The 23,314-nt window shown below is 46.1% G+C and overlaps 1 protein-coding gene across 3 annotated transcripts in view; it reads left to right on the forward strand.

Annotated features, from left to right (window-relative positions):
- The window catches only part of SYTL4 (synaptotagmin like 4), a 28,309-nt gene extending 5,837 nt beyond the window's left edge, over positions 1-22,472 (forward strand). For all 3 annotated transcript variants that reach the window (XM_078380627.1, XM_072980980.2, XM_072980979.2), the window contains exons 3-17: positions 1,108-1,323; positions 2,602-2,711; positions 3,704-3,818; positions 5,190-5,303; positions 7,658-7,763; positions 9,766-9,856; positions 12,010-12,113; positions 14,231-14,320; positions 15,800-15,978; positions 16,768-16,870; positions 17,262-17,423; positions 18,879-18,984; positions 19,295-19,394; positions 19,926-20,134; positions 21,788-22,472. In XM_078380627.1, coding sequence (XP_078236753.1) covers positions 1,108-1,323; positions 2,602-2,711; positions 3,704-3,818; positions 5,190-5,303; positions 7,658-7,763; positions 9,766-9,856; positions 12,010-12,113; positions 14,231-14,320; positions 15,800-15,978; positions 16,768-16,870; positions 17,262-17,423; positions 18,879-18,984; positions 19,295-19,394; positions 19,926-20,134; positions 21,788-21,930 — 1,948 coding nt within the window. In that variant the 3' untranslated portion in view covers positions 21,931-22,472. The remainder of the gene's footprint in view (positions 1-1,107; positions 1,324-2,601; positions 2,712-3,703; positions 3,819-5,189; positions 5,304-7,657; positions 7,764-9,765; positions 9,857-12,009; positions 12,114-14,230; positions 14,321-15,799; positions 15,979-16,767; positions 16,871-17,261; positions 17,424-18,878; positions 18,985-19,294; positions 19,395-19,925; positions 20,135-21,787) is intronic.
- Positions 22,473-23,314: the final 842 nt, after the last annotated feature.

Raw genomic sequence — 23,314 nt, forward strand, 5'->3', positions numbered from 1 at the left:
TTTTAGCTTAAAGCTCTGACTGCTAGTAACGAAGACTTCGGAGCAGAAGGTCAACCTTTTTTAAAGGGGGGGGGAAGAAAACGTACAAAAGGTAGGAAGTCAAATGAAGGTGGCATGGTAGAGGTGGCTTGCTTATTAGAGGGAGTGGATCGCACGTTCTTCCTTCTTGCCTTTGAGCAGAGAGGAGCAACTTCAAGAGGTCTGGGAGCTACTCATGACCCCCCCCCCCCCGCCCTTGGAAGGCCACCCACACTCTTCCTCAATCTTAAAAGATGCACTCAGGAAGGGGTGTGAAGTCTTCTGAGGAGAGTGGGTGTCCATTTAACCATGTTTTGGCCCCTGCCTATGCTGGTTTAGGTTCAAGAGAGGCTTCTCCCCCAGATGTCTTCCTCAGTTTGAGACATCTAGGAAGGGTACGTGTGGCAAGATTACTGTCTGTACCCCTTACTTGGCTACAGTGGGACCTTTGGAGTGATATTTTGGGAAGTACATGGAGCAAGGGTGCATATGAGCCACATTTGGGCCCAGGTCAGCGATGGCGAACCTATGGCATGCATGCCACAGCTGGCACGCAGAGCCCTCTCTGTGGGCACGCGAGCCACAAGTCACTGTATCGGTACCCCTGGCAGCCAAACCTGAGGAGGAGGCTGCTAGCACCCCAATAGGCGGCGGGTCATGATCCGGAACAGCCTGTGTTGGCAGTGGCAGGCTGGCTGAACTATAAGCAGTGGTGGGGTTTGGCATGACTGCAGGCTGATCCGGAGTGGGGTCTGGAGGCACCTCCATGCCCATGATTCCCGCTTCTACTGTCCGCCGGGTGGTTGTTGTTTCTCCCTCCAGTTTTGGCACTCAGGCTCAAAAAGGTTCGCCATCAGTGGCCTAGGGTCTCACTCTGCCCACTCCTGCTTTAAAGTAGCCACGGCCATAAACAAAATGTGAAAGAAATGTTGGCTGAATCCAGATCATGTAAAGGATTCCCTTTAAAGGAATGTCAGACTGTCCAGCATCAGGACCGCATGTGGAGTGTGGGCATGAAACGTTGGACCCTCTTCCCTGCGCAGATGGGGTCCTTTGTGATTCCCCCCCCTTTGGGGTTCCTCCCAACAGGCGTCTGAAGAATGAACTGCTGGACATCCGCCGGAAGGGAGCCAAGCGGGGCAGCCAGCGCTACAGCCCGCGGACGTGTGCCCGCTGTCAGACAAGCCTGGGACGGGTCAGCCCCAAAGCCAATACCTGCCGCAGCTGCAACCACCTGGTTTGCCGGGACTGCCGTGCCTATGGCCCCAGTGGCGCTTGGCGCTGCAAAGTCTGCACCAAGGAGGCGTAAGTCTGGCGGCCTGGCCTGGCCCTGCCCGCCCGCCTTGCTCCCGGTTCTCCTCCCTCTCGTCTCTCGTCTGTCTCTTGCCCCTCTTGGGGCGGCGGCTTCTTGCCTCTGAATCAACCTGTGCAGACTGATTTTTTTTAAACCTACTGCTTGTAATCTCTGTTTTTTGCCTTCCAGACTGGTTTCCCTGACGTTCTTGGCCTGCATTTCTCACGGTCTCTCGCCATAGCCTGGCCTCTGATCATAGATGATAATGGGAGCTGTAGGCCAACGACATGCAGCGAAGTTTGGGAACCACTGATGGGAAAGAAAACATGCAAGATTCTAGTCCTCAATGCTCATGCAAGACTCATGTGGGCTACAGAAGGGAAGGGAATCCTTCTGCCCTGCAGGCCAGATGCGGCCGGTTCTGTCTGGGCTTTTGCGGGAAGGGGCTGCCTCTCTGGTTTGGTTTCACGATAAAAGTTCGCATTTTAGGCAAACCAGCAAGGACTAAAAATTTAGTGCTGGGGTTACTCAGCTAAGGGCCTGGGTACACTGGAGCGATTTGGCTTTGCTGTGATTTGATTCACAGCCTGTACTATCCCTGAAATCACGGTCAGGGCTCACACGGGGGCTGGCAGATTGAGTTCACTCTTCCTACCGGATGCAATGCAATTTACATTCCACCTCTGTAGGCAGGCTGTTAACCATCATTACTGTGTCCCTCAATATGTGTTTTTAATTGTGTTTGTAATGTTTTTAGTCATTCCATATATTTTAATATTATAGTTTAATTATTGTTCAATTAATAATTTATTGTGTTTTTAATTTCACTTTTTTTAACACTGTGAGCTGCCTTGAGTCTCTCATTACACACACACACACATATGAGATTTTATATAATAGGATTAGCAAATAATAGTGATGATGAACCAGTGATAGGGTGATCTAGTGCTAATCTCATTTATGTCATTTTTAAGGGAGGAAATAATATGAGAATGTCTCCCCCTGGTTCTGAACATCACACCCCAAATGCTTATGTCCATCATGCGGTCATTTTAAAAAAAATCCATGTTTTACAAGTGGAACAAATCCCGTCATGTCTGACCATGTAGTCTCAGCCTAAATAAAAGCTCTATTACTCTGGATGTCACGTTTCCTGATACATAGCCGCGTTGCGGCCAGCATGGTCTCTGTAGCCTATGTATCCCCTCGGCCGGTAAGACTTGACAATAAGTGGTTGAGCTAACACAAATTATACTTTATTGTCCTCTCTCCACCCACCCCCCTCTCAGGGAACTGAAGAAATCAACAGGTGACTGGTTTTATGACCAAAGAGTAAATCGTTTTTCTAATAAGCTGGGCAGTGAAATTGTTCGGATGTCTCTTCGGCGCAAACCACTGGGTAAAGGTTCTTGACGGCTTGGAATAATTGTTAACAACGAAGTTACCTTGGATCTTTTTTAGTTAGTGGACTCTCTATCCTCTCTTCTTGACTTCTCCTCCCCTGAGCCCCCCCCCCCCCCACATTTGGTCTGGTTTGCTTACTTCAGCCATCGTGCAAGAGTTTGCTCCCTTGGTATCATTAACTATACTTCCCCATTTTTCCTGTTTCCTGTTATTTGCTTGCTATGTCCTTCAAAGAATGAAGTGACTGTAATAAATCAGAAGCAAGATAGCTATTGTTTCTGTTTGGCAGTTTTATTTTGCTTACAGTATTTGTTACATCCTTCCCTCTGTTTCTAACCAGTTTACCTGGTTCTCTTCTTCCCTGCCTTCTTTCACATCGGTCTTGTGAGTCAACTGGAGAAATATGGGCCTGCGAATTTTGTGGCCATATAGGGACCTAATCTGAGATTTCTCAAATCCCAGAATCTCTCTTTCTGTCTCTCACCATTACACTACTATAGCTCTCAGCATCTTCTTGCTCCAGCTGTTTCCAAAGCATCTGAGGAGCTAGCCTTAAATGCTTTGCTTCAGAGAACTATAGAATGATGTATCCACCTATTTCTTACCTTTATGATGGCTGGACAACAACAAAATGAAAATTAGAAACAAAAATCCTGCAAAGAAACAGCACACAAAGGCCAGAATCCTGTTGCTGATTTGCACTTCTGTAAGAAAAATCGCACTGAGTCTTGGTGACAAATAGCTGCCGATTAACAAGGTGCTGCTTGCATTACTGAGCTTGCATGTGGTGAGATGCATGATCAGGAACGCAACCAGCAACTTGTTAATGGGTGGCAATTTGTCTGCAAGATTTAATTGATTTCCCTCACACAAGTGTAAGTCAGCAGTACAAGTCAGGCCGAAACCATACAGATAAATAAAAAAATGTGGCTAAAAATACACAGTACTAAAAGCACTGGTAACTTCTGGGTTTTTCTTTCTTTTCAGCTAATAAAAGAGAGACAGCAGGGCAAACTATTCTTCAAAAGGCCCAGCTGGGTGACCCCAAGGTCAGCCCCAAAGCAGGGCAAAAGAGCCCTCACCAGCAACGCAAGGAACCAAGGTAAACCTTCCCTACCCACCTACTGCTTTCTCTGTGGAGTCTCTCTCTCTCTTTCTCCTGAAGGAAAGAGACTAAACGCAGCTAATGTGCATTCTGTCGTTGGTCATCTCTGTGATTCTTGAAGGGGGGGAGCAGCCACCGTTAGGAGAAGGCGGCATTTTGCTTTTTTGTCGCACAAACTCTTGGGAAACAGATTATGCTAGCAGAAGAACATGGTTCTGTGAGTAAGGAAATATAGGGGATCGCCTGAATGAATTTATTTTCATTATTATCCTGCTTTTCCTCTAGTTAGCTCAAGGTAACATACATAGTTCTCTTCCTCTCCTCAGCCTCCCTGCAGTCCTGTGAGGTGGCTGAGGGAATATGACAGGCCCAAGTCACTGGTGAATTTCATGGCCAACTGAGGATTTCAGCCTTTGTTGTTGTCGTTTAGTCATTTAGTCATATCTGACTCTTTGTGACCCCATGGACCAGAGCACGCCAGGCCCTCCTGCCTTCCACTGCCTCCCGGAGTTGGGTCAAATTCATGTTGGTAGCTTTTTGATGACAGTGTCCATCCATCTCGTCCTCTGTCGTCCCCTTCTCCTCTTGCCTTCACCCTTTCCCAACATCAGGGGCTTTTCCAGGGAGTCCTCTCTCATCATGAGATGGCCAAAGTATTGGAGCCTCAGCTTCAGCTACATTTTCCAAATACTACTTCAGCACCCTCGTCGTTGTACCACAGAGGCATCCCACTTTGTCTCAGAATGTTAGAGCCGAGAACCAGGTTGGGAATATTGATCCCTCCTAGAACTTTAATGGGGTTGCATGAATAAAGCAAGGGCTGGGTTAGGTTCCTTGCGAGAGAGCTCCATCATTGGGAGGCCATGGTGTATTCTTACTAAGAACAGGTCTCCCGGAGAGTCTTTCACCACACCCGCTAGCTGAACTGTTCAGCTCATATTATCAGGAGCTAAACCTGTGATGTCTCGCATGCAGGCTTAAGGTATTTTGCCAGTGTGTGCAGAGGTTGATTCTTTGCTCTACAACTCCCAGAAGCTGTCTGCCTGTGTAGACAGTGGCCCTGATTGTGAGGCAATTCTAGTTGCTTTAGCAACCGGTGAGTTTCCCAAGCTTTGCATTTTGCTGTGGGTGGTGAAGTACAAAATGGTGGCCTGTCCCTTTCTGGGCTTCTGTGAACACGGACAATGGAATGGCGTCCTTCACCACATCAGAAGGCCACAAAGTTCCTTAAGCAGCGTTCTGCCTCCTAGAATCTGCCGCCTGAGAGGATGGTTTCATTTTGTCTAACGGTAGGACTGGCCCTAGTACTCTGCTGCTGATCCATGTCCCACTTGCTATTGTTCCTCTGACGAGACAGTTTTCTTTCAGCTTGGCCCTCGAGCAGGGAGAACACCGGGATGCCAAGAGTGACACGGAGTCCACCGAGAACATGAGCCTCGAGGGCTATCGTCCTGCCTCCTCTCCCTCAGCTGCCAAGTCCAGGTCAGAAAGGCCGGCTCCTGCCATCCCATAAAGGGAATGCACTCAAACCTTTACAGCAGGGGTTGGCAACATGTGGCCTTCTAGATGTTTCTGGCCCATAGTTTCCACAATCCCTCACTGTGGGGTGAGCTGGCTAGGTTGCTGCTCTAGGTTGTTGAGTGCAGACTCACTCTGGAGAACAGTTGTGCTCTTGGCAATTAAGTCTGTTGGCTTCAGTCTTCGGTCTGTCCGTCCTTCCGTCCTTTTCTTCCTTCCATCATCAGCTCCTTCCTTTTCGTCCTTCCTTCCACTTTGCAGTACAGATTTCCCTGCCACAGAATTTTAAGATGGCAGGTAACACAGATGGGTTTAAAAGGGGTTGCAGCAAATCTGTGGAAGTGGATTGGATGATTAGTGACTATCCGTCTTGCTAGTTAGATGGGGGAGTACTTCTCTTTTGCTCTGTGTGGATTCCCTTCTGGTTTTAAATACAGTGGTGCCTCGCATAGCGAGCGCCCCGTTTAACAACGAATCCACATAGCGATGCGGATCGCATTGCGATGTTTTAGATGGCCAAAAATCGCATTGCGATGTTTCAGAAACAGCTGATTGGCGGTTCCAGAATGGCTGCCTGATCAACAAAATGGCCACCCGCAGCATTTTCGCGCCGATTCCTCACTTACCGAGGCAGCGAAAATGGCAGCCCTATGGAGGATTCCCGCTTAGCGGTGAGTTTATCCCCCATAGGAACACATTAAACGGAGTTTAATGCGTTCCTATGGGGTTTTTATTTCCATATAACGACGTTTCCACATAGTGACGATATATCCGGAACGGATTATCGTTGCTATCCGGGGCACCATTGTATTTGTTTCTTGCAAAACATAAGAAGAGCTGTGTTGAATCAGACTTAAAATCTATCTGTATCACATAGTTATAGCAGTTTGATATGCCTTTAGCTGCCATGGTGCTCTGCTGTTGAATCCTGAGATTTGTGGTTTTGTGAGTTTTTAAAAATGCTTTGCTAGAAATCTCTACCGGGCTCACCCCTCCTCTACACACACAGCAGGGAATTTTAAATGTCCAATTGAACTGCCAAGCCCAGAAATCCATAGGATGAGCCCTGGCAGTTAAAGTGTGATTATACTGCTCTAATTCTGTTGCACAGAGCCATGTTAAAGACTGATGTCGGCAGGAATTCCGTTTATATACGGGCCAACCAGTTGCCCATGGGAAGCCCATAAATAAGGCAATGGGAGGACAACAGTACCTTACACTTGTGCTTCTCAGAAATTGATACACAGCGGGGTAGAGTGCCTTTGGTGCTGGAGGCAATATATATCCACCATGACTGGTAACCATGACAACTGCCGTCTCTGTGAATTTTCCCTATCTCCTTTTAAAGCCTTCTGAGTTGGCAGTCCCCTCTCTACTGAGGTGACAGCTGCAAATTCTTTTGTTTCCCTGATTTCCGGTCTTTTCAGCTTCAGTGGATAATCTGAGCCCTCGTGTTATGGGAGAGAGGGAAAACCATCTTCCTGTCCTATTTTTCCACAATGCGCCAGTAATTGGACATGCTTCCATCTTGCTTATCTCTTATGCCAAAAAGCCCCAAATGTTCTAACCGTTAATTGCGGCAGGAATTGTTTCAGGTCCTCTTAAGGTAATCTTGATTGTCCTTTTCTGCCCTCTCTCCAACTCTCCAATGTATGTCTGTTTCAGAGATTTACTCTGGAGGCAGTTCGTGCCATTCTGGTAACGTTGCTGGAATCAGTTGTATTGGCTCTTGCCTTTCCATTGGACTATTTCAGTGATGTGGAGAGGGGGGATTTGCTGCTTGGGTAACAGCCTATCCTCCATATTATTTTATCCAGGCTTCGTGCCCTGGAGAGGACACTCCAGCTTCGCATAAAGCATCAAAACACTAGATGCTGTTCCAAGTCCTCCATACAGAGCACATTACTATAGTCTCTCAAGACTGAAATATGCTTATGGTGTGATGGTGCTTTGAGCTTTCATGTTTGTTTGTTTGTTTGTTTGTTTGTTAGTTTGTTTAATTAATTAATTAATTAATTAATTAATTAATACCTCGCCTATCTAGTCATTTCGACCACTCTAGGTGTCTGTTTGGGTTTTTAATATACATCACTCTTGGGAACACTTGCGTTGGGGGTATGAAATATGATTGCGGAAAAGAAATCCATCCAGAATGGAAACTTCCTGGCGGAAGTACAGTGTCAGCAAATGCTAATTGCTGTGTTTCATGTCCTGTGTCTTCTAGAATATTTGATTGCTCTGGAGGAGGAGGAGGGGGAGGCAGCCCTCCATGGACCTTTGGCTCTGATCTGGTCTCCTCTTTTCTTTTCCCTTTGCAGCCCTCGCCAAGACAAGACAAAAACCATCAGCCCTTCGGGATCTACTGCCTCCAGCCTGACCCTTCCCATCCGCTATAGAGAGGCTCCTCCCACCTATTCGGACACAGTAGGTTTGCTCTTCTCCGTTTTTCAGGGTGGCCCCAACAGCAGTTTCCTGCACCTTTGCTTAGCCACTGTTGTGCTCCTCCTCCCAAGGTCGTTGGGGTGCTCTGAGAAAAGTACAGATCCTTTGTTACCCTTCAGATATCCCAATGCTCCATAGGGGTGACTTGGGAAAGACAGGACTCTCTTTTTATCGCAAGTCCCTTCCGCACGGATCAGTCTTTGATGTCAGCTCAGTGACTTACAACATGTAGGATAAGTTGGAGTGTCTGTACCTATGAGTCCAGGGGGCTTGTCATTTGCAAAGCTGGAAATGGCTAAATTGTGGTGAGTTTAATTTCATTAATGTAATCGGGGAAAAAGGGACATGGTGGTGCTGCGGGCTAAACCGCAGAAGCCTGTGCTGCAGGGTCAGAAGACCAGCAGTCGTAAGATTGAATCCACGCAACGGAGGGAGCTCCCGTCGCTTGTCCCAGCTCCCGCCAACCTAGCGGTTCGAAAGCATGCAAATGCGAGTAGATTAATAGGGACCACCTCGGTGGGAAGGTAACAGCGTTCCGTGTCTAAGTCGCACTGGCCATGTGACCACAGAAGATTTGGACAAAATGCTGGCTCTATGGCTTGGAAACGGGGATGAGCACCGCCCCCTAGAGTCGAACACGACTGGACAAAAATTGTCAAGGGGAACCTTTACCTTTACCTTTAATCGGGAAAAACTCACTGTTCCCAAATATCGTCATGCTTTCCCCAGGGCTAGATTTCACTGTCTCTTTTCTGCGGTATTGGAAGGGTGTGCCTGCCGCATTCCTCAAGAAGATTGGCTGTGTGTCTTGGAGAGGAAGTAGCTGAGGCTTTGGTTTGAATGTAGCCTCCATAGAGAGGAGTGTAAGAGACTTCTCTGTCCTATTTTGAGGAAATACCCTGGAAGGCCATTCACAGGGTATATGAAGTTATTTGTCGGCAGATATAAACCAAGCAATCACCGAGCCTGTGGCTAAATTCCTCTTTTCCATTGTAAGATTTTGTAAAAAGATTCTATTATTCTAACCAAGGGCTTTCTCCTAAAAATGCGTAGCGTATTTTTCTGTGTATGATACTTTTGTCTAAAATCCTTAGACCAAAAAATTGAGGGTCATCTTATACACGGAAGTAAGCCGAAGAGAGAACAAAAAGGCTGTGGAACACCCTACCAACAGAAATTCGGCTGGCACCCTCGCTGGGTGTTTTTAAAAGCCAGCTAAAAACTTGGGTACTCAAGCAGGCCTTCCCTCCGGCCAATTAAGTCTTTCTTATTTTTTCCCCTTTTATGCCATGCCGTCCTGGTAATCTTTTTCAAATTAATTGTTCAATTGTAATTGTAATTTTATAATTTTATAAATTTTATATTTTATATTCTGTTTTATCTATGTAAGCCGCCCCGAGTAGACATGGTCTAGAGGGGTGGGGTAAAAATCCAATTAATATATAATAAATAAGTGGAGGGGGAAAGGGATCAAAGCGATCCTGACACGCTTTGATCGCTGTTTCTCACTTGGCTTAGCAAGTGGAGGGGAAAAGCAGGGATGAAAGGGCTGCAGGATCGCTTTGATTCCTGTTTTCCCCTCCACCATAGGGCTTAGCAAAAGGAAAGGGGAAAGGGATTAAAGCAATCTCGTGGCTGCACGAGGGGCAAAGGGATCAAAGCTGAGGGATTGCTTTGATCCCTTTCCCCCTCCACTTGCTAAACCCCAGTTAGATTTTTTGTAAATTTGGGGTTAGAAAAGTGAGCTGCAACTTATACATTGAGGCATCTTATACATGAAAAAATATGGTATGTTTAAATGCTTATTTTATTATTTTGTTCTTAATTGTTGTTCTGGCTCAATTTGGGTCTCTTGACTGCATAATATTAATAAAGTTTTAATTGCTTTTTCAGACCACAGTCTCTGTGTTGGGTGGAATGGGATGGTGGGAAGGGCTCTCGTTGGGGTCCTTTTTTAAAGAAAGATTTGTTTATTCTCTCCTAGGAATCCCGTTTGGGGAGCTCTGGTGTAGTGGCAGGTGATGAGAATGAAAGCTTGTTTAAGAAGAATCCCAGGAGATCTCAGAGGCCGTCAGGTGAGAGACCTTTATCACAGTGTTCCCCAACCTTGAGCCTCCAGATTTCTTGAACTACAACTCCCAGAAGCCTTCACCACCACCTCTGCTGGCCAGGATTTCTGGGAGTTGAAGTCCAAGAACATCTGGAGGGCCAAGGTTGGGGACCACTGCTTTATCAGATGAGGAGCTGAAGTACTGTATGTTATCTTGGGGTGGGTAAAGGGGTTCAAGCAGAGCTGAGCAGCCATGGCTTTCTAGATACAGTGGTGCCTCGCTTAACGAGCGCACCGTATAACGATGAAATCGCATAGCGATCTGTTTTTTCGGATCGCTAATGCGATCGCTCAACTTTTTTTAATGGGGCAAAATTTGCTTTGCGAAGACCGGTAAGCGTTTCGCTTACCGATCTTCACAAAACGAACCCCGACGATCAGCTGTTCGGTGGCCAAAATGGCCGCCGGAAGCCTGGAAATGGCCCAAAATGGCCGCGCGCAGCGTTTTCGAGCCCTCGTTAAGCGAGGCGAGGGCACAAAAATGGCTGCCGGCCATCCTGAAGCATCGCTGAATGGTGAGTATTTGGCCCATTTGGAACGCATTAAACGATGTTTAATGCGTTCCAATGGAAATCCCTGCCCCGTTCAGCGATGCTTCAGCATAGCGAAGGTTAATCCGGAATGGATTAACCTCGCTATGCGAGGCACCACTGTACTTTTCAGCCTGCAGCTCCCACCGGCCTTAGGTGAGCACAGTGGATGGTGAACAAGCACAAAAGTGGCAGCCCAGAGACACCATTGCTCACCCTTGGGTTAGATGGTTGCATTTCAACTGGAGAGACAGCGATTCCAATCCCAACTTCACCACAGACCTTCTGGGCTTTGTAGGGTGAGGATGCTGTAATAAGTAAACAGACCGACCTCAGTTGTTGGGTCTCTCTGTAGCCCCCCATTTGCCTCCTCTGATTAGCCGCAGTATTCCAAAATTTGGGGACAAGTTTTCCCAGCCCTGATAAAATGGCCTCCTTTCAGTAATTTAAAAAGATGGAAGAGCGACAGAGTGAATGTTCAGCCTGACCTCAAGCATAGTTCAGTGTTGAAAGACGGTGAAGAAAGGGTGGACATTCTTTCTGGGTGGTCTTCTTGAAAGGAACTGTGCCACAGCACCTGTATTGGGTACCACAGTGGCGCCTCGACTTACGAACGTCTTGACTTGTGACCAATTCGAGTTATGACCAGTTCTGGTCGCAAAATTTTGCTTTGACGTACGACCGGCGCTTTGAGATACGACCAGAAAAAAAAATGCTCCCTCCCTCCTTTCCTGCCCTTTTTTTAACCTTAGAGGTTATCTTAGGTTTAAAAAAAGTCTCCCCCAGTGGACGGATTAACAGCTTTTGCATTAGTTCCTATGGGAACTAATGCTTTGAGACACAACCAGCACTTTGAGATACAACCAAAAAATGGTCGGAGCGGATTAATGGCGGTTCAGTGTATCCCTATGGGAAACGGTGCTTTGAGTTATGACCAACTTGAGTTACGACCATCATCCTGGAACGAATTAAGTTTGCAATTCAAGGCACCACTTGTGTATAGGAGAATACCCCCCCCCTCCATGGCATGTTTACAAAAGGTGGCCTTCTCTTTGGTTGGCCCCCTCCATCTTGTCAGGCAAATACCTTTCTCTTCAAGCATGTTTCTGACAACTGAGCAGTGGTGCTGCAAGGAAGTTATTACCAGTTGGGGGCTGCATTTTTCTTTTTTGATGGAAAATTTTAAAACAGTGATTTCAACGGATTTTAAATGGGCTTTTCATTGAATTCTACTTTAATCACGGATCTTGCTTTTTGCCCCAAATCTGGTTGCTTTGTGAAGTAAATTGCATTGGAAGAGGCCCATCTGAAATCAGTGAAACTTGGGGGGGAATTGACTCACGAAATCCCCATGGGTTCTGTGGGCCTACTCCAGTGCAATTTATTACACTAATTCATAGAATTTTGGCCATTCTTTTTCATTCAAAGTTTGTGAAGCCCATATTGAGTTCAAACAAGGATGGGATGAAATAAAATCTATTTATTAGAAGTCTAATAAACAGATAATGGAACCCTGTGGGTCTTTTAGATGAATGCCTCAGTTTCTCCCAGCTATTGTCTCTGATTTCATGTCCTGTCTCCCTCACAGAATACACCAAATCAGTGATTGACTTGAGACCAGAGGAGCCTATTGGCGAAAGTGGGCCTCTGGGGGACCGAAGCAAATCCGTTCCGGGTCTCAACGTTGAAATGGTGAGCCTCCGAGGCAGAGATCGGCAAACTCTAGATGCCCGAGGGCCAGATTTCAGCCGTCAAGCCCATGTAAAGATTGTACCAACCCTAAAAGCAAAAACAGAAGTGGACAGTTACATAAAGCTCCTTTCCGGGGTGTTTTGAGGACAGAGCAAGGTTTAAAGGGACCTATGCCTTATTTTAAGGCTGAATCACTGCTCTTAGAGGAGATGGCCATTTTCCCCCTCCAAAAATGTATATCATTTTGTGTTAGGAGACTGGATCCAGGAAGGACACGAGGCTGCAGAATTCCCACCCTGTCCGTAAGAGAAAGGAAATGAAGAGTCGTGAGGCAGATACAGAGAAATGCTTTTCTGTGTATGGAAATATTCTCACTCATTGGCTCCCACTGTCATAACCCCATCACTGCCAGCTTGGGTGGTGAACTTGCTCGAGCTGAGACGTCAGTTAGGCATTTGCTGTCACACACTCTTTGTGTGACTCAGATTCTGTAGCAAGTACCCACGCTGACATCTTACCGTAGTTCTTCACCTTGACATTTATGCTGTTGGGAGTAACACCAGCCTGATGTGAAGTAGTAGGATCCTGGCCATGGATGGATGATATTAGGGAAGTTTATTAAGCCCACTGAAGTGATAATGAAGAGACATGGAGGGGGAGCAGACCCTTCAGTAGGGTTTGCAAAGCCAGGAGAACTCAACTAGACCTGGCACCTGGGCGTCCCACAAAATGCCAATATATTAGTGGAAGGAATGCCCCGTTGGAGAAAGGGCACAGAAGTAGCGCCTTGGCTAAGCTGGTATCCCTTGTATTCTTGGGATGTTGTTGGCCTTTGGAGATCCTCTGCAGACCTGGGACATGGTCACTATTGTTACTGTGTCCTAGATCTGCAGGAAGAGCTGCAGGAAGACTCCTTGGAAAAAACCCTGATGTTAGGAAAGAGTGATAGCAAGAGAAGAAGGGGACGACAGAGGACGAGATGGCTGGACAGGGTCATCGAAGCGACCAACATGAATTTGACCCAACTCCGAGAGGCAGTGGAAGACAGGAGGGCCTGGCGTGCTCTGGTCCATGGGGTCACGGAAGAGTCGGGCATGACTAAACAACAACAACTATTGTGAATGAAGGACCAGAATTAAGATGAAAATAGCTTCTCAGTCTTTTCAAGACACAATTTTGATTTAACAGTTTGTCCTGAGGGCTTTCCATGTTCATTTGAGCTCCGAAAGGCTAGGAAACTGCAGGTGTCAAGGGCCATGGTCTTACAAGATAAGTTATTTAAGCAGTATGGATATGACATGATATCCTAGGCTGTGATTAGTTCCATTTTCACAGTACTCTTGGAATTGGAGGGCCATCAGTGGGAGAGGGATGGACCAAAGTCCTAGATTGGTCTCGAATAGACATGGGTCTATGAATTTTGTGTTGTTGGGGTTAACGCAGAAGTCACCCTTTGGGTGCACGTTACAAGTACTCACCTGCTTATGAAGACTGCCTGCGTGGAAGGCTGAAAGTCATCTCATCTGCCTCCTTGGCCACAGGTAAAGTGCTTTAAAATCAGTGGCAAAGTCTGTCTCCAACCAAGAGTACGGGGAAAAGCCAGACAATATCTGTTAAACTTGTCAAGCATTGACTTCCTGTTAATAAGGCATTTCCTACCTTTCTATCTCAAGCTCCATATAGACTAGAGACGAGGATATTCATGTACGAATACAAATATCCCTGTCACAACTGGCCCTAATTAGGGTCCCATTGGGACCGGACCGTCCACTCACGTGTCCTGCCATGGCAACAATCCCGCTCATACTGGCAATGGGGCCTAGAGCTCTCCTCTCTTCCTGCTCAGCTGGCCACTCAACTACTGTGCGGGGAGACTCGTCCTCCTGCCCCCTGCCTGACTCCATTTTTTGGGTCTCTTGAGCATAATGGAAGAATGCAACTCATGTTTAACACACACCAACGATTGTAGTACAGTGATATAGGAGATGGGATACAATGGGAAACAATATGATCTAAGGGGTGGTGCTTGGATTATGAGATCTTGCCCTGTCTAGGACATCCAAGCAAAGTCATTTTATGGCATTATAGGGATCTGTTCTGTGATTTTTATTTTCCAGGAGGAGGAGGAAGAAGAGGACATAGATAGCTTGGTAGAGATTCACCGGCGAAGGATAGCCAGAAGCAGCATCCGTAGTGGCACATCCTCGGTAGGTTCTGGTCTTGAGGTCTGTCTGCTTGGGCTCTTTAGAGCAGTGGTTCTTAACGTGGGCGATAATGCCCCCCAGGGGGCGATTTCATTTTTCAGGGGGGCGGTAGAATGAAATGGGGCGGTGTGGGGGCGCTGGAGCAGAAGGGGGGCGATAGGGGGGCACTGGAGCAAGCCACACCTGTGAAGATGGCTGCAGCCTTTCTACTGTGTGCATGAATATATATTTTCCTCCAATCTTAATTTAGTTTCAGAGTTTTCATCTTGAAATTTTTAATTCCTGCATTGCAGTTTGTTTTTATACCCTTTTTATATTTCTTTTTTCGTCTTAAAATTCCCTTGCAACTAAATCATTAAATGTTACTTTTGGGGGGCATTTCATTTTCTTGCAATTGAATTTTGTTTTCAGGGGTCATTGGATTTAGGTGTCATAAATAAATAAATAAATAAATAAATAAATAAATAAATAAATAAATAAATAAATAAATAAATAAATAAATAAATAAATAAATAAATAAATAAATAAGATATCATCACCGTGAGGAGGGGGGCGATGATAACTTCCTCAATGGCTCAAGGGGGCATTTCTTTCCTAAAGGTTAAGAACCACTGCTTTAGAGGACAGGAACGTCAATGGGTGGACCATGGGAAAGATGGTCATACAAGTAGGCTTGTAAGGAGTGGCTTTGGTTTTGATGCAAACCCTGAAGTCAAGCAGAGAGAGTCAAGTGATGGGTGGATGCCAGGATCTGACCATCTCTTGACATTCTCCCAGAATCACCCAGCCAGTCCTGGCTTGGTCCTTCTGGATGTTGTAGACTCAAAAAGTAAGTTTCTCAAGTTCTGCTCAAACCAGGGATTTGTAACTGGCACCAAAAGAAAAGAGTCCTGTTACACAAGCCACGATGCCTAGTTCTCAATTTTATTTTTTCAACAGTCTAATGGAGAAAGGTATATGTGCTTCTTGGTTCTTACATTGTCAGATAATTGGGACTCCAAAACTTTGGCTGATCCACTGTAGATCACCCAGAGATCTCCCAATGGATCCCAATTTACCCTTTCTTGTCTAATTGAATAGTTTGGAGACGGAGGGGGGGTCACGTCCTCATATAAAGAAATAACTTTAGTTCTAAACTCATCAGACAAAAAAAAATTGTCCTTTCCATTCACGAAGGGAAAGAATTACATGGCAGGAATACAACATGTAGGTTGAAAATCTTTGTAAAACCCTTATTGTGTGTAACAGGTAGCAGGATCACACATGGGTGGAATTTGATAAGGAAGGATGAAAGGCACCCGCTCTTTCTCAATATGTAGTCCTCTAGATGTTGCTAAATTGCAACTCCCATCATCCTTCACGGTTGACTGAAGTGGCTAGAGAAGCTCAGACTTGGCAGTCAATAACTGGAGGGCAGGCAATACATTCCCCACTATCAACTTTTTCTTTCTTTCTCTCTCATTTAAAAAAAAATGTCCTTAGAGTACTTTAGGAAGCATGATGAGCCTTTACAGTGAGGCTGGCGACTTTGGCAGCGTCTGTGTGACGGGAGAGATTGCCTTCTCCCTGACCTACGAGGAGAAGACCCAGATCTTGTTCATCCACATCAAGGAGTGCCGCCGCCTGGCATACGCGGATGAGGCCAAGAAGCGTTCCAACCCGTGAGTGCCCTTTGGGGGCTGGGGACGGCAGGGGGGCAGGATGGCATCCCTTTGTGGTCAAAAGTTGGGTCTGGCCATTTGGGTTTTAGGACCGACCTGAAGGCGGACTTCAGTACATACTTGACCTGATAGTAGAATCGGTGGCTCAGCTCGGACAGCATGCTGAGCGATGAATAAAGCTTGATGGGATACCCAAACTGGTGAAGTGTTAATTAGGGGATCAGTCATTGTATCTGTTGTAAGCAGTACTCCTGAGGACTGGAGAGCTGAGCTGATTCAGATTGGAAACTCAGTTACTTTTTTTTACTCCATCTCCCAGAATCCCCTGGCCACTATGGCTGGGGTCAGATTATTTACTAGGCTGTTCTAGCCTCACCAGTACATTTTTCTACTGAACTGTTGGGTGTTGTGCAGATGAAAGAGAATTATACAGGTATGAACCAACCTATTTCTTGAACTATTGCTATTACTATTACTGATCATATGGAAAATACAGACAGGTGAGCAGCTACACACCACAGCTTTCCCTGTTTGTTTTGTCTGGAAGGTGTAATCGCTTGCGGCATGTGCCAGTGCGACCTGTGTCCAGATTGTTTCAGGTAGTGGGGGGCGTAGGTGGTGGAGTCCCCTAATCCACCAAGTTAATTGCTTTGTTCTGATATAACTTCTCTGATCAATGGGGTCACATCTCTGGTTTTGAAAGGGTTTGCCAAACAGCCTTTGTTCCTGGACGTGGTTGCAGAAAGTCAGGGCAATATCATATAGGTTTTTTTTCTCCTCCCCCTTCAGGTATGTGAAGACGTATCTCCTCCCTGACAAATCCCGCCAAGGGAAGCGGAAAACCACAATTAAACGGAACACAGTCAATCCCTTATACCACGAGCTCCTCAAGGTAGAGGGGTGTGTGTGTGGGGGGAGAGGCATGTGTTTGGGGCAGGGAATTGCCAGGTTTGCTTATTGTGTTCCTTTGCAGACAGATATGGCACTTCAGCGTACAATCTAGTATGTAGAAGGATGTATTTTTTTTAAATCAGTCTTCTAGCTCCTTTGCATCTTGAGTCTACTTTGCTGCAGCTCAACAACACAGACAGATGGGTCGCAAGATGTTTTCAAAACGTCTCCTCCCCTGGTCTTTGTAAAGATACTTGCACTCTCAGAGTGATGATTGTACATTTACCAAACCTTTTTGTTTCCCTCTTGGGGGGTGTGTGCAACATTGCATTGTTGATGTTTCTGGCGCTCTCATCACGAAGCGCTCATCGTTTATTTCCGTTGTCTTGTAGTACGAGATCAACAGGTCCCTCCTTCAGAGCCGGACCTTGCAGTTCTCCGTCTGGCACCATGATCGCTTTGGGCGAAATACATTCCTGGGAGAGGCGGAAGTCCCCATGGACTCCTGGAGCATGGAGAGTCCCCTGGAAGAGAGCCTCCCCCTGCACGGCAAGGTCTGTCTTGAGTCCCCACTTTCTTCTCTGAAGCCCTCGCTGCCGCTTTGCAGGGTGGCAGATGCTCCACGGAAGTCGTTGTGGACAACATGATTCTTGCGTTTCTCATACTTCGCCCTCTCTCATTGGTTGTGGTTTTAATTCATGCACATATTATTTCTTTTGAAATCATGTTCATAATACAGTGGTGCCCCGCATAACGACATTAATCCGTTCCAGGATTAATGTCGCTATCCAGATTCATCGCTATGCGCGGTGCGCGGGGGGGGAAGCCCATAGGTTTAATGTGTTCCTATTGGGGAAAAACTCATCGCTATGCGGGGAATCCTCCATCCGGCCACCATTTTCGCCACCCGGTAAGCGAGGGCAGGGCGTGAAAATGCTGCAGGCGGCCATTTTCTGCACCTGGTGGCCATTTTGGAACCACCGATCAGCTGTTCCTAAAACATTGCAATGCGAAGATCGATAAGCAAAACGCTTACCAATCATCACAATGCGATGTTTTGCCTATATAAAACATCGCAATGCGATTGCAAAAAACACATCGCTATGCAGATTCGTCGTTAAATGGTGCGCTCGTTAGGCAAGGCACCACTGTATTAGAGGATGGAAGAGTTATCCCAGTTGCCATGCTAATGGGTGGATTTGAGGATTGCAGTTCAAAAGATAACCTCTTTCAAGCTCTGTATATATATATATATATATATATATATATATATATATATTTAAAGCCTATTGATTTGATCAGAAGAACATAAGGAAGAATAGCCTAGGAAAGAACAGATAGACAGAACACACAATAGACACAAAGGCACAAGGATAATCATCACATCTCAACAAAAGAGTTCTATAAAAGGTTTCAAAACATCTAAAAATATATCCGCACAAAGTCTATATGATCTGCAGCCATTGTTAGAGTTGCAAGGGCCTTGAGCCATTGAAGGGCATGAGATGGGTACATATTTTTCCAGTACTGTAATACAAGTGTTTAATCTTGTACATGGAATCTTTTTGCTCTGCTCAATAGGTTCATGTCTGAGAAACAAGCAAATCACTTAAAAGCCCATATGTGCGGACAAAAGTTGGGGAATGGCCCTGATACAAAATTAATGCCAAGGACCACTTTGTATCCCATAAACCAGTGGCCCCCAACCTTGGGCCTCCAGATGTTCTTGGACTACAACTCCCAGAAGCCTTCACCACCACCTCTGCTGGCAAGGATTTCTGGGAGTTGAAGTCCAAGAACATCTGGAGGCCCAAGGTTGGGGACCACTGCCTTAAACTGTTTGACATGTAATGAACTTCGATCTGCTCTGCTCTGCATTTTGCACATTCCCTTTTCTTCCCCTTGCTTCTGTCAGTAAATCCTGCACACACATGTTTGGTTGCACTGTCCTCCAGTTTGCAAAGTGCCGTATTTATCCTGGTAAATACTGTTGCTCGTTTTGCTTCCAGAACATGGCAGACTCTTCTAGCTCTCCTCAATACAAAGGCGAGTTGGTGGTTTCCTTGAAATTCATCCCGCCTGCCAAGCTTCCCAATGCAGGAAATGGGAAAAAAGGTGAGGCGTTCGAAGGTGTCTACAGCTTTTTTTTCTGAATGCAACACAAACTCTGCTTTTCTCCTACGATTCTGCCTATTTGAACCCAACTTTTTTCCTCTCTGTGAGGTCTAGAAACCTGGCCAAAGATCTGTAGGTTTCCCAAACTTCAGATTTTGTATCATGTGGTTGGTTGGGATGATGTTGGAGACACTTAGATATTGTCCTGTTTAAAGGGAGTTTTTAAAAATAATTGTAATAGGTTCTGATTTTAAGAAGGAATTTTTAATAGTTTCTGGTATTCCTATTAATCACAAGGCTCTTTTGTTAGGCAAAAAGGAAGAAGGAGGTGAGCTTCAAGTGTGGATCAAAGAGGCCAAGAATTTGACAGCAGTGAAATCTGGTGGGACTTCTGACAGTTTTGTCAAAGGGTGAGGAAACAGGGGTTTTTAAAATTTTTAAATTGGGTGATGGATGATAAAAGAGTTGGAGATCAACTCAGCTCTGCTCATATTGAGTAAGGATCTAGGATTGTGTTTGTGTGTATGAGAGAGAGAGAGAGAAAAAAGAAAAAGGTTATGAGAATAATTTTCTTATACTTTTCTTGGCTTTGCGTATGCTTGGGTATTAGAGGAAGGTGCCTGGCTCTGGGAAGTAACTCTTTGTAGAACTGTGTAAACTCTTGTGCATTCAAAGGAGGACAGAAAGTATTAATGGCCAAGAAAAACTGAGCACCATGACCTTGTATGAACTATGCATGGATGGCTTATTCAGTCTTTTCTGGTTAGGGGAGAGAAATGGCGGGAAGTTCTGTGTGGTGCTTGAAATGTCCTTTTTGTCCAGATTTGTCCTCCATAGTTTCCAGCAGCCTGGCAACTTGTACTACCGAAGGCAGAACTCCTCAAGGTGTTGAATTCCAGCCCTCCAGGGGCCTTCCTTAAGTAACCCTTCCTTATCCACAGCTACCTGCTGCCTCTGAGGAACAAGGCCACCAAAAGGAAGACGCCCATCGTGAAGAAAAGTCTGAACCCCCACTACAACCACACCTTCGTCTACAACAATGTCATTCCAGAACAGCTGCCCCACATCTGCCTGGAGCTCACGGTATGGGACCGGGAGCCGCTTTCCAGCAACGACTTCTTGGGCGGAGTCCGGCTTGGAGTTGGAAATGGTGAGGAAGGGAAGTGGGGGACGAGGGTTTAGCCTGAGACTTATTTTATGTTTTGGCTTGAGGAACTGCAGTCAACGGTGCCTGCCCTGTACCCCAGGGTTAAGGGGAGATGGGCAACTGCCGTGGGTTCTGGTAGCTGTTCCTGCCTCCCTCTAACTCCCACCCATGGACATTGCTCAAAGGATCCTTGCCACTAAATGATTAGTGCACGTCCACCCTCAGGGGCTACTGCTTGGTGCCTGGTTTTGACTGGTGGTGGGCACTAGAGTTTTTGTCTTGTTTCAGGTAGACCCTGTAAACCCACCCCAACCCACCCCCAAGCTGGGAGCACCAACCGTCGCTGGCCATCTTTTCCTTTTTCTTCAAGATAACAGAAAATGTTATTTTGAAGGAAACATGTTTTATATTGGAACAAAGTTTATTTTAGAACACTGTAGGCAACAAAAAGGAAGAACAACAAAACGACACAATCATTAAGAGAGGAAAAGGAATCATAATAGTAAATTTTTTAAGGAAAGAAGTTGGTCAGTTACAATCCTTGAGATCAAACCAGCTTCCTTTGAGTGAGATCATCTATGGTGGTGGTTTCAGGACTGTCCTAGATGAAGGACAGAAAGGGCAGTAATGCCAGATCACAGGACTATTACCAGTGACTTTCCTGTATCTCATGTTGACCTAGTAGCCTCAATCAAAATGCATTGTGTGCTTCAGTGCAAAACATTCCAAGTTCTGCATGGGTGTGATTATGTGTGAGTACATATGTACTAACCTTAACATTGCAAAGATACCATCTTTGTGTCATGTGGCTCCTGGGGGTGGAGTGGGAACTGTAGTGGAAAAGCAGAACAGCTGTTTTGCTTGCTGAACAGTCTGTTGCTTGATCACTGGGGTCTCCGGTTGAAAAAAATAAACAAATCAGCAAGAATGGTTGTTGTGGGTTTTTCGGGCTTCTTGGCCGTGTTCTGAAAGTGGTTCTTCCTAACGTTTCGCCAGTCTCTGTGGCTGCCATCTTCAGAGGACAGCAAATCAGCAAGAGATGAGGGATGGGTAACATGGAGTCCTCCTTTGATTGCTCACCATAAGCACAGCTGGTTAAGGCTGATGGGCCCTGCAGTTTAGCCACATGGAGGGCCATGGCTTCCCACCCCGTGGTCTGGATATATAATTCATCTAAGCTGATCTATTGGCAATGGGGATCTACTGTATTTTGGAGCACCTACAGCATGGTGTTTGGTTTGAGCCAATTTCCAGCAATTAGATGACAGAGTGGAAATCATGAACCAGACCCTGCCCCATTCCCAGTCCAGAGCTTTTTGGTCCAGTGGCAGGGCTACGGTTTTTTTCCCCCCTAGAACTGGGCTGGATTGATTGGAACCATATTGCATGTGTACAGAAGGGTCACTTCAAGTGAGATCATGCCCAATGAAGCAACTCTTTCCAGTGTGATCCAGCACAATTCTATATTGCTATCTGATTACACCCCGAGTTGGTATCTGAAATTTCTTTTGCCCTCGTGACAGCCCAGATCCATGAATCATCTCAGCAACCATGTCTCAACCATGCCTGGATTTCAGCTTCCTTGTGCTCTTTGCATTCAGCTTTAGCACAGGGAAGCAAAGGCTCTTCCTTACCTGCTGTCTTTTTTCTCTGTAGGAATGAGCAGTGGCCAGATGGTGGACTGGATGGATTCCACAGGCGAGGAGATAAGCCTTTGGCAGAAGATGTGCAAATACCCAGGATCCTGGGCAGAGGGGACCCTTCCCCTTCGTGCCACCATGGCCAGGCCAAAGCCGTAACCCTGGTGCAGCCGCCTGCTTCAGAGGCAGAATCGGGCTCAGGCTGCTGTGCTAGGAAGCTTTAGACAGCCTTTCACAATCCAGTGGCTTCCAGATGTGTTGAATCACAACTCTCATAAACTGGGTGTGTGAGAGGTGTGGTTCCAATGCCTCTGGAGCCTCCTAGGTTATGGGATGCAAGGGAAGTGGGAGGAAGACTTCCTGGCCTCTGTAGCAACACGATGGGCTTTGCAATGGCCGTTGGAATGGGCTCACTTTAAAAGGATCTTCTTGGCAGTCTGTTTTATTGAAAGGGATTCCTACTTTTGTAACTTTGTTGGAATTATATTCTGTGTCCGTCCTTTCCCCAGGGGGGGAGGAGTGTAACAAAGTGCCTTTTCAAACTTGTTTACTTGTCTTTATGCTTCTTTTTCCTCTTAAGCCTCATGCACCAGACTGCCTTCCTACATTTTAATTCATGTTTTTATATATCATTGCCTTCTGTTCTGCATTTGGGCATCATAAGGAGCATTGAAATAAAGTTCAAATGTAAAGAGCCAAAATCTGCTGGATGAATGTCCTCTTGTCTACCATGTCTCCGAAATGGTGGTAGAAAAGACACAGGGAGAGTGTGTGACTGAGATTATTTGGAGGCGGGAGCAGCTCAACCATATCGAACAAAAGGTCTTTGGGGCTTTTTACCTTGGAAAAGCAGAGTAAGGTTTAGGTGGAAAACATGTGTAAGCATCTGTGAGAAGTCAGCTGTGATGCAGACTCTTGTACAGGTGCAAGTCTGTACAGACTTTTGATGCACCCTATAGGAAACAGAGCCTTGAATGCCTATCATAACACTGTGTTTGTTTGGTAATACAGTGGTGCCCCGCATGGCGACGTTAATCCGTTCCAGATTAATCGTCGCTATGCAGAAACATCGCTAAACGGATCGAAAAACCCCATAGGAACACATTAAACTTTGTTTAATGCGTTCCTATGGGGCCCAAATTCAACGTTCAGCGAAGATCCTCCATAGCGCTGCCATTTTTGCGCCCTCGGTAAGTGATGGCAGGGCACGAAAATGGTTGCGGTGGCCATTTTGGAACAGCCGATCAGCTGTTTAAAAAAACATCGCAGTGCGAAGATCAGTAAGCGAAACGCTTACCGATCATCGCAATGCAATGTTTTACCCATTAAAACATTGCAATGCTTAGCGATCTAAAAAAATAGATCGCTATGCGGATTCGTCGTTAAACGGTGCGCTCGTTATGCAAGGCACCACTTTATCTCAAGCCACAGACATGTGGAAAGGTGGAATCTTGAAACCCACGGATGCACACCCAAATGGGCCTATTGAGAATGTTCCGGCCAAGTTATCTTATTTGTGCTTGCTACAGTAAAAGGGCTAAGG

The sequence above is a fragment of the Pogona vitticeps genome, chromosome 11 (assembly GCF_051106095.1).
Source record: "Pogona vitticeps strain Pit_001003342236 chromosome 11, PviZW2.1, whole genome shotgun sequence".
In the NCBI taxonomy this organism is placed as follows: Eukaryota; Metazoa; Chordata; class Lepidosauria; order Squamata; family Agamidae; genus Pogona; species Pogona vitticeps.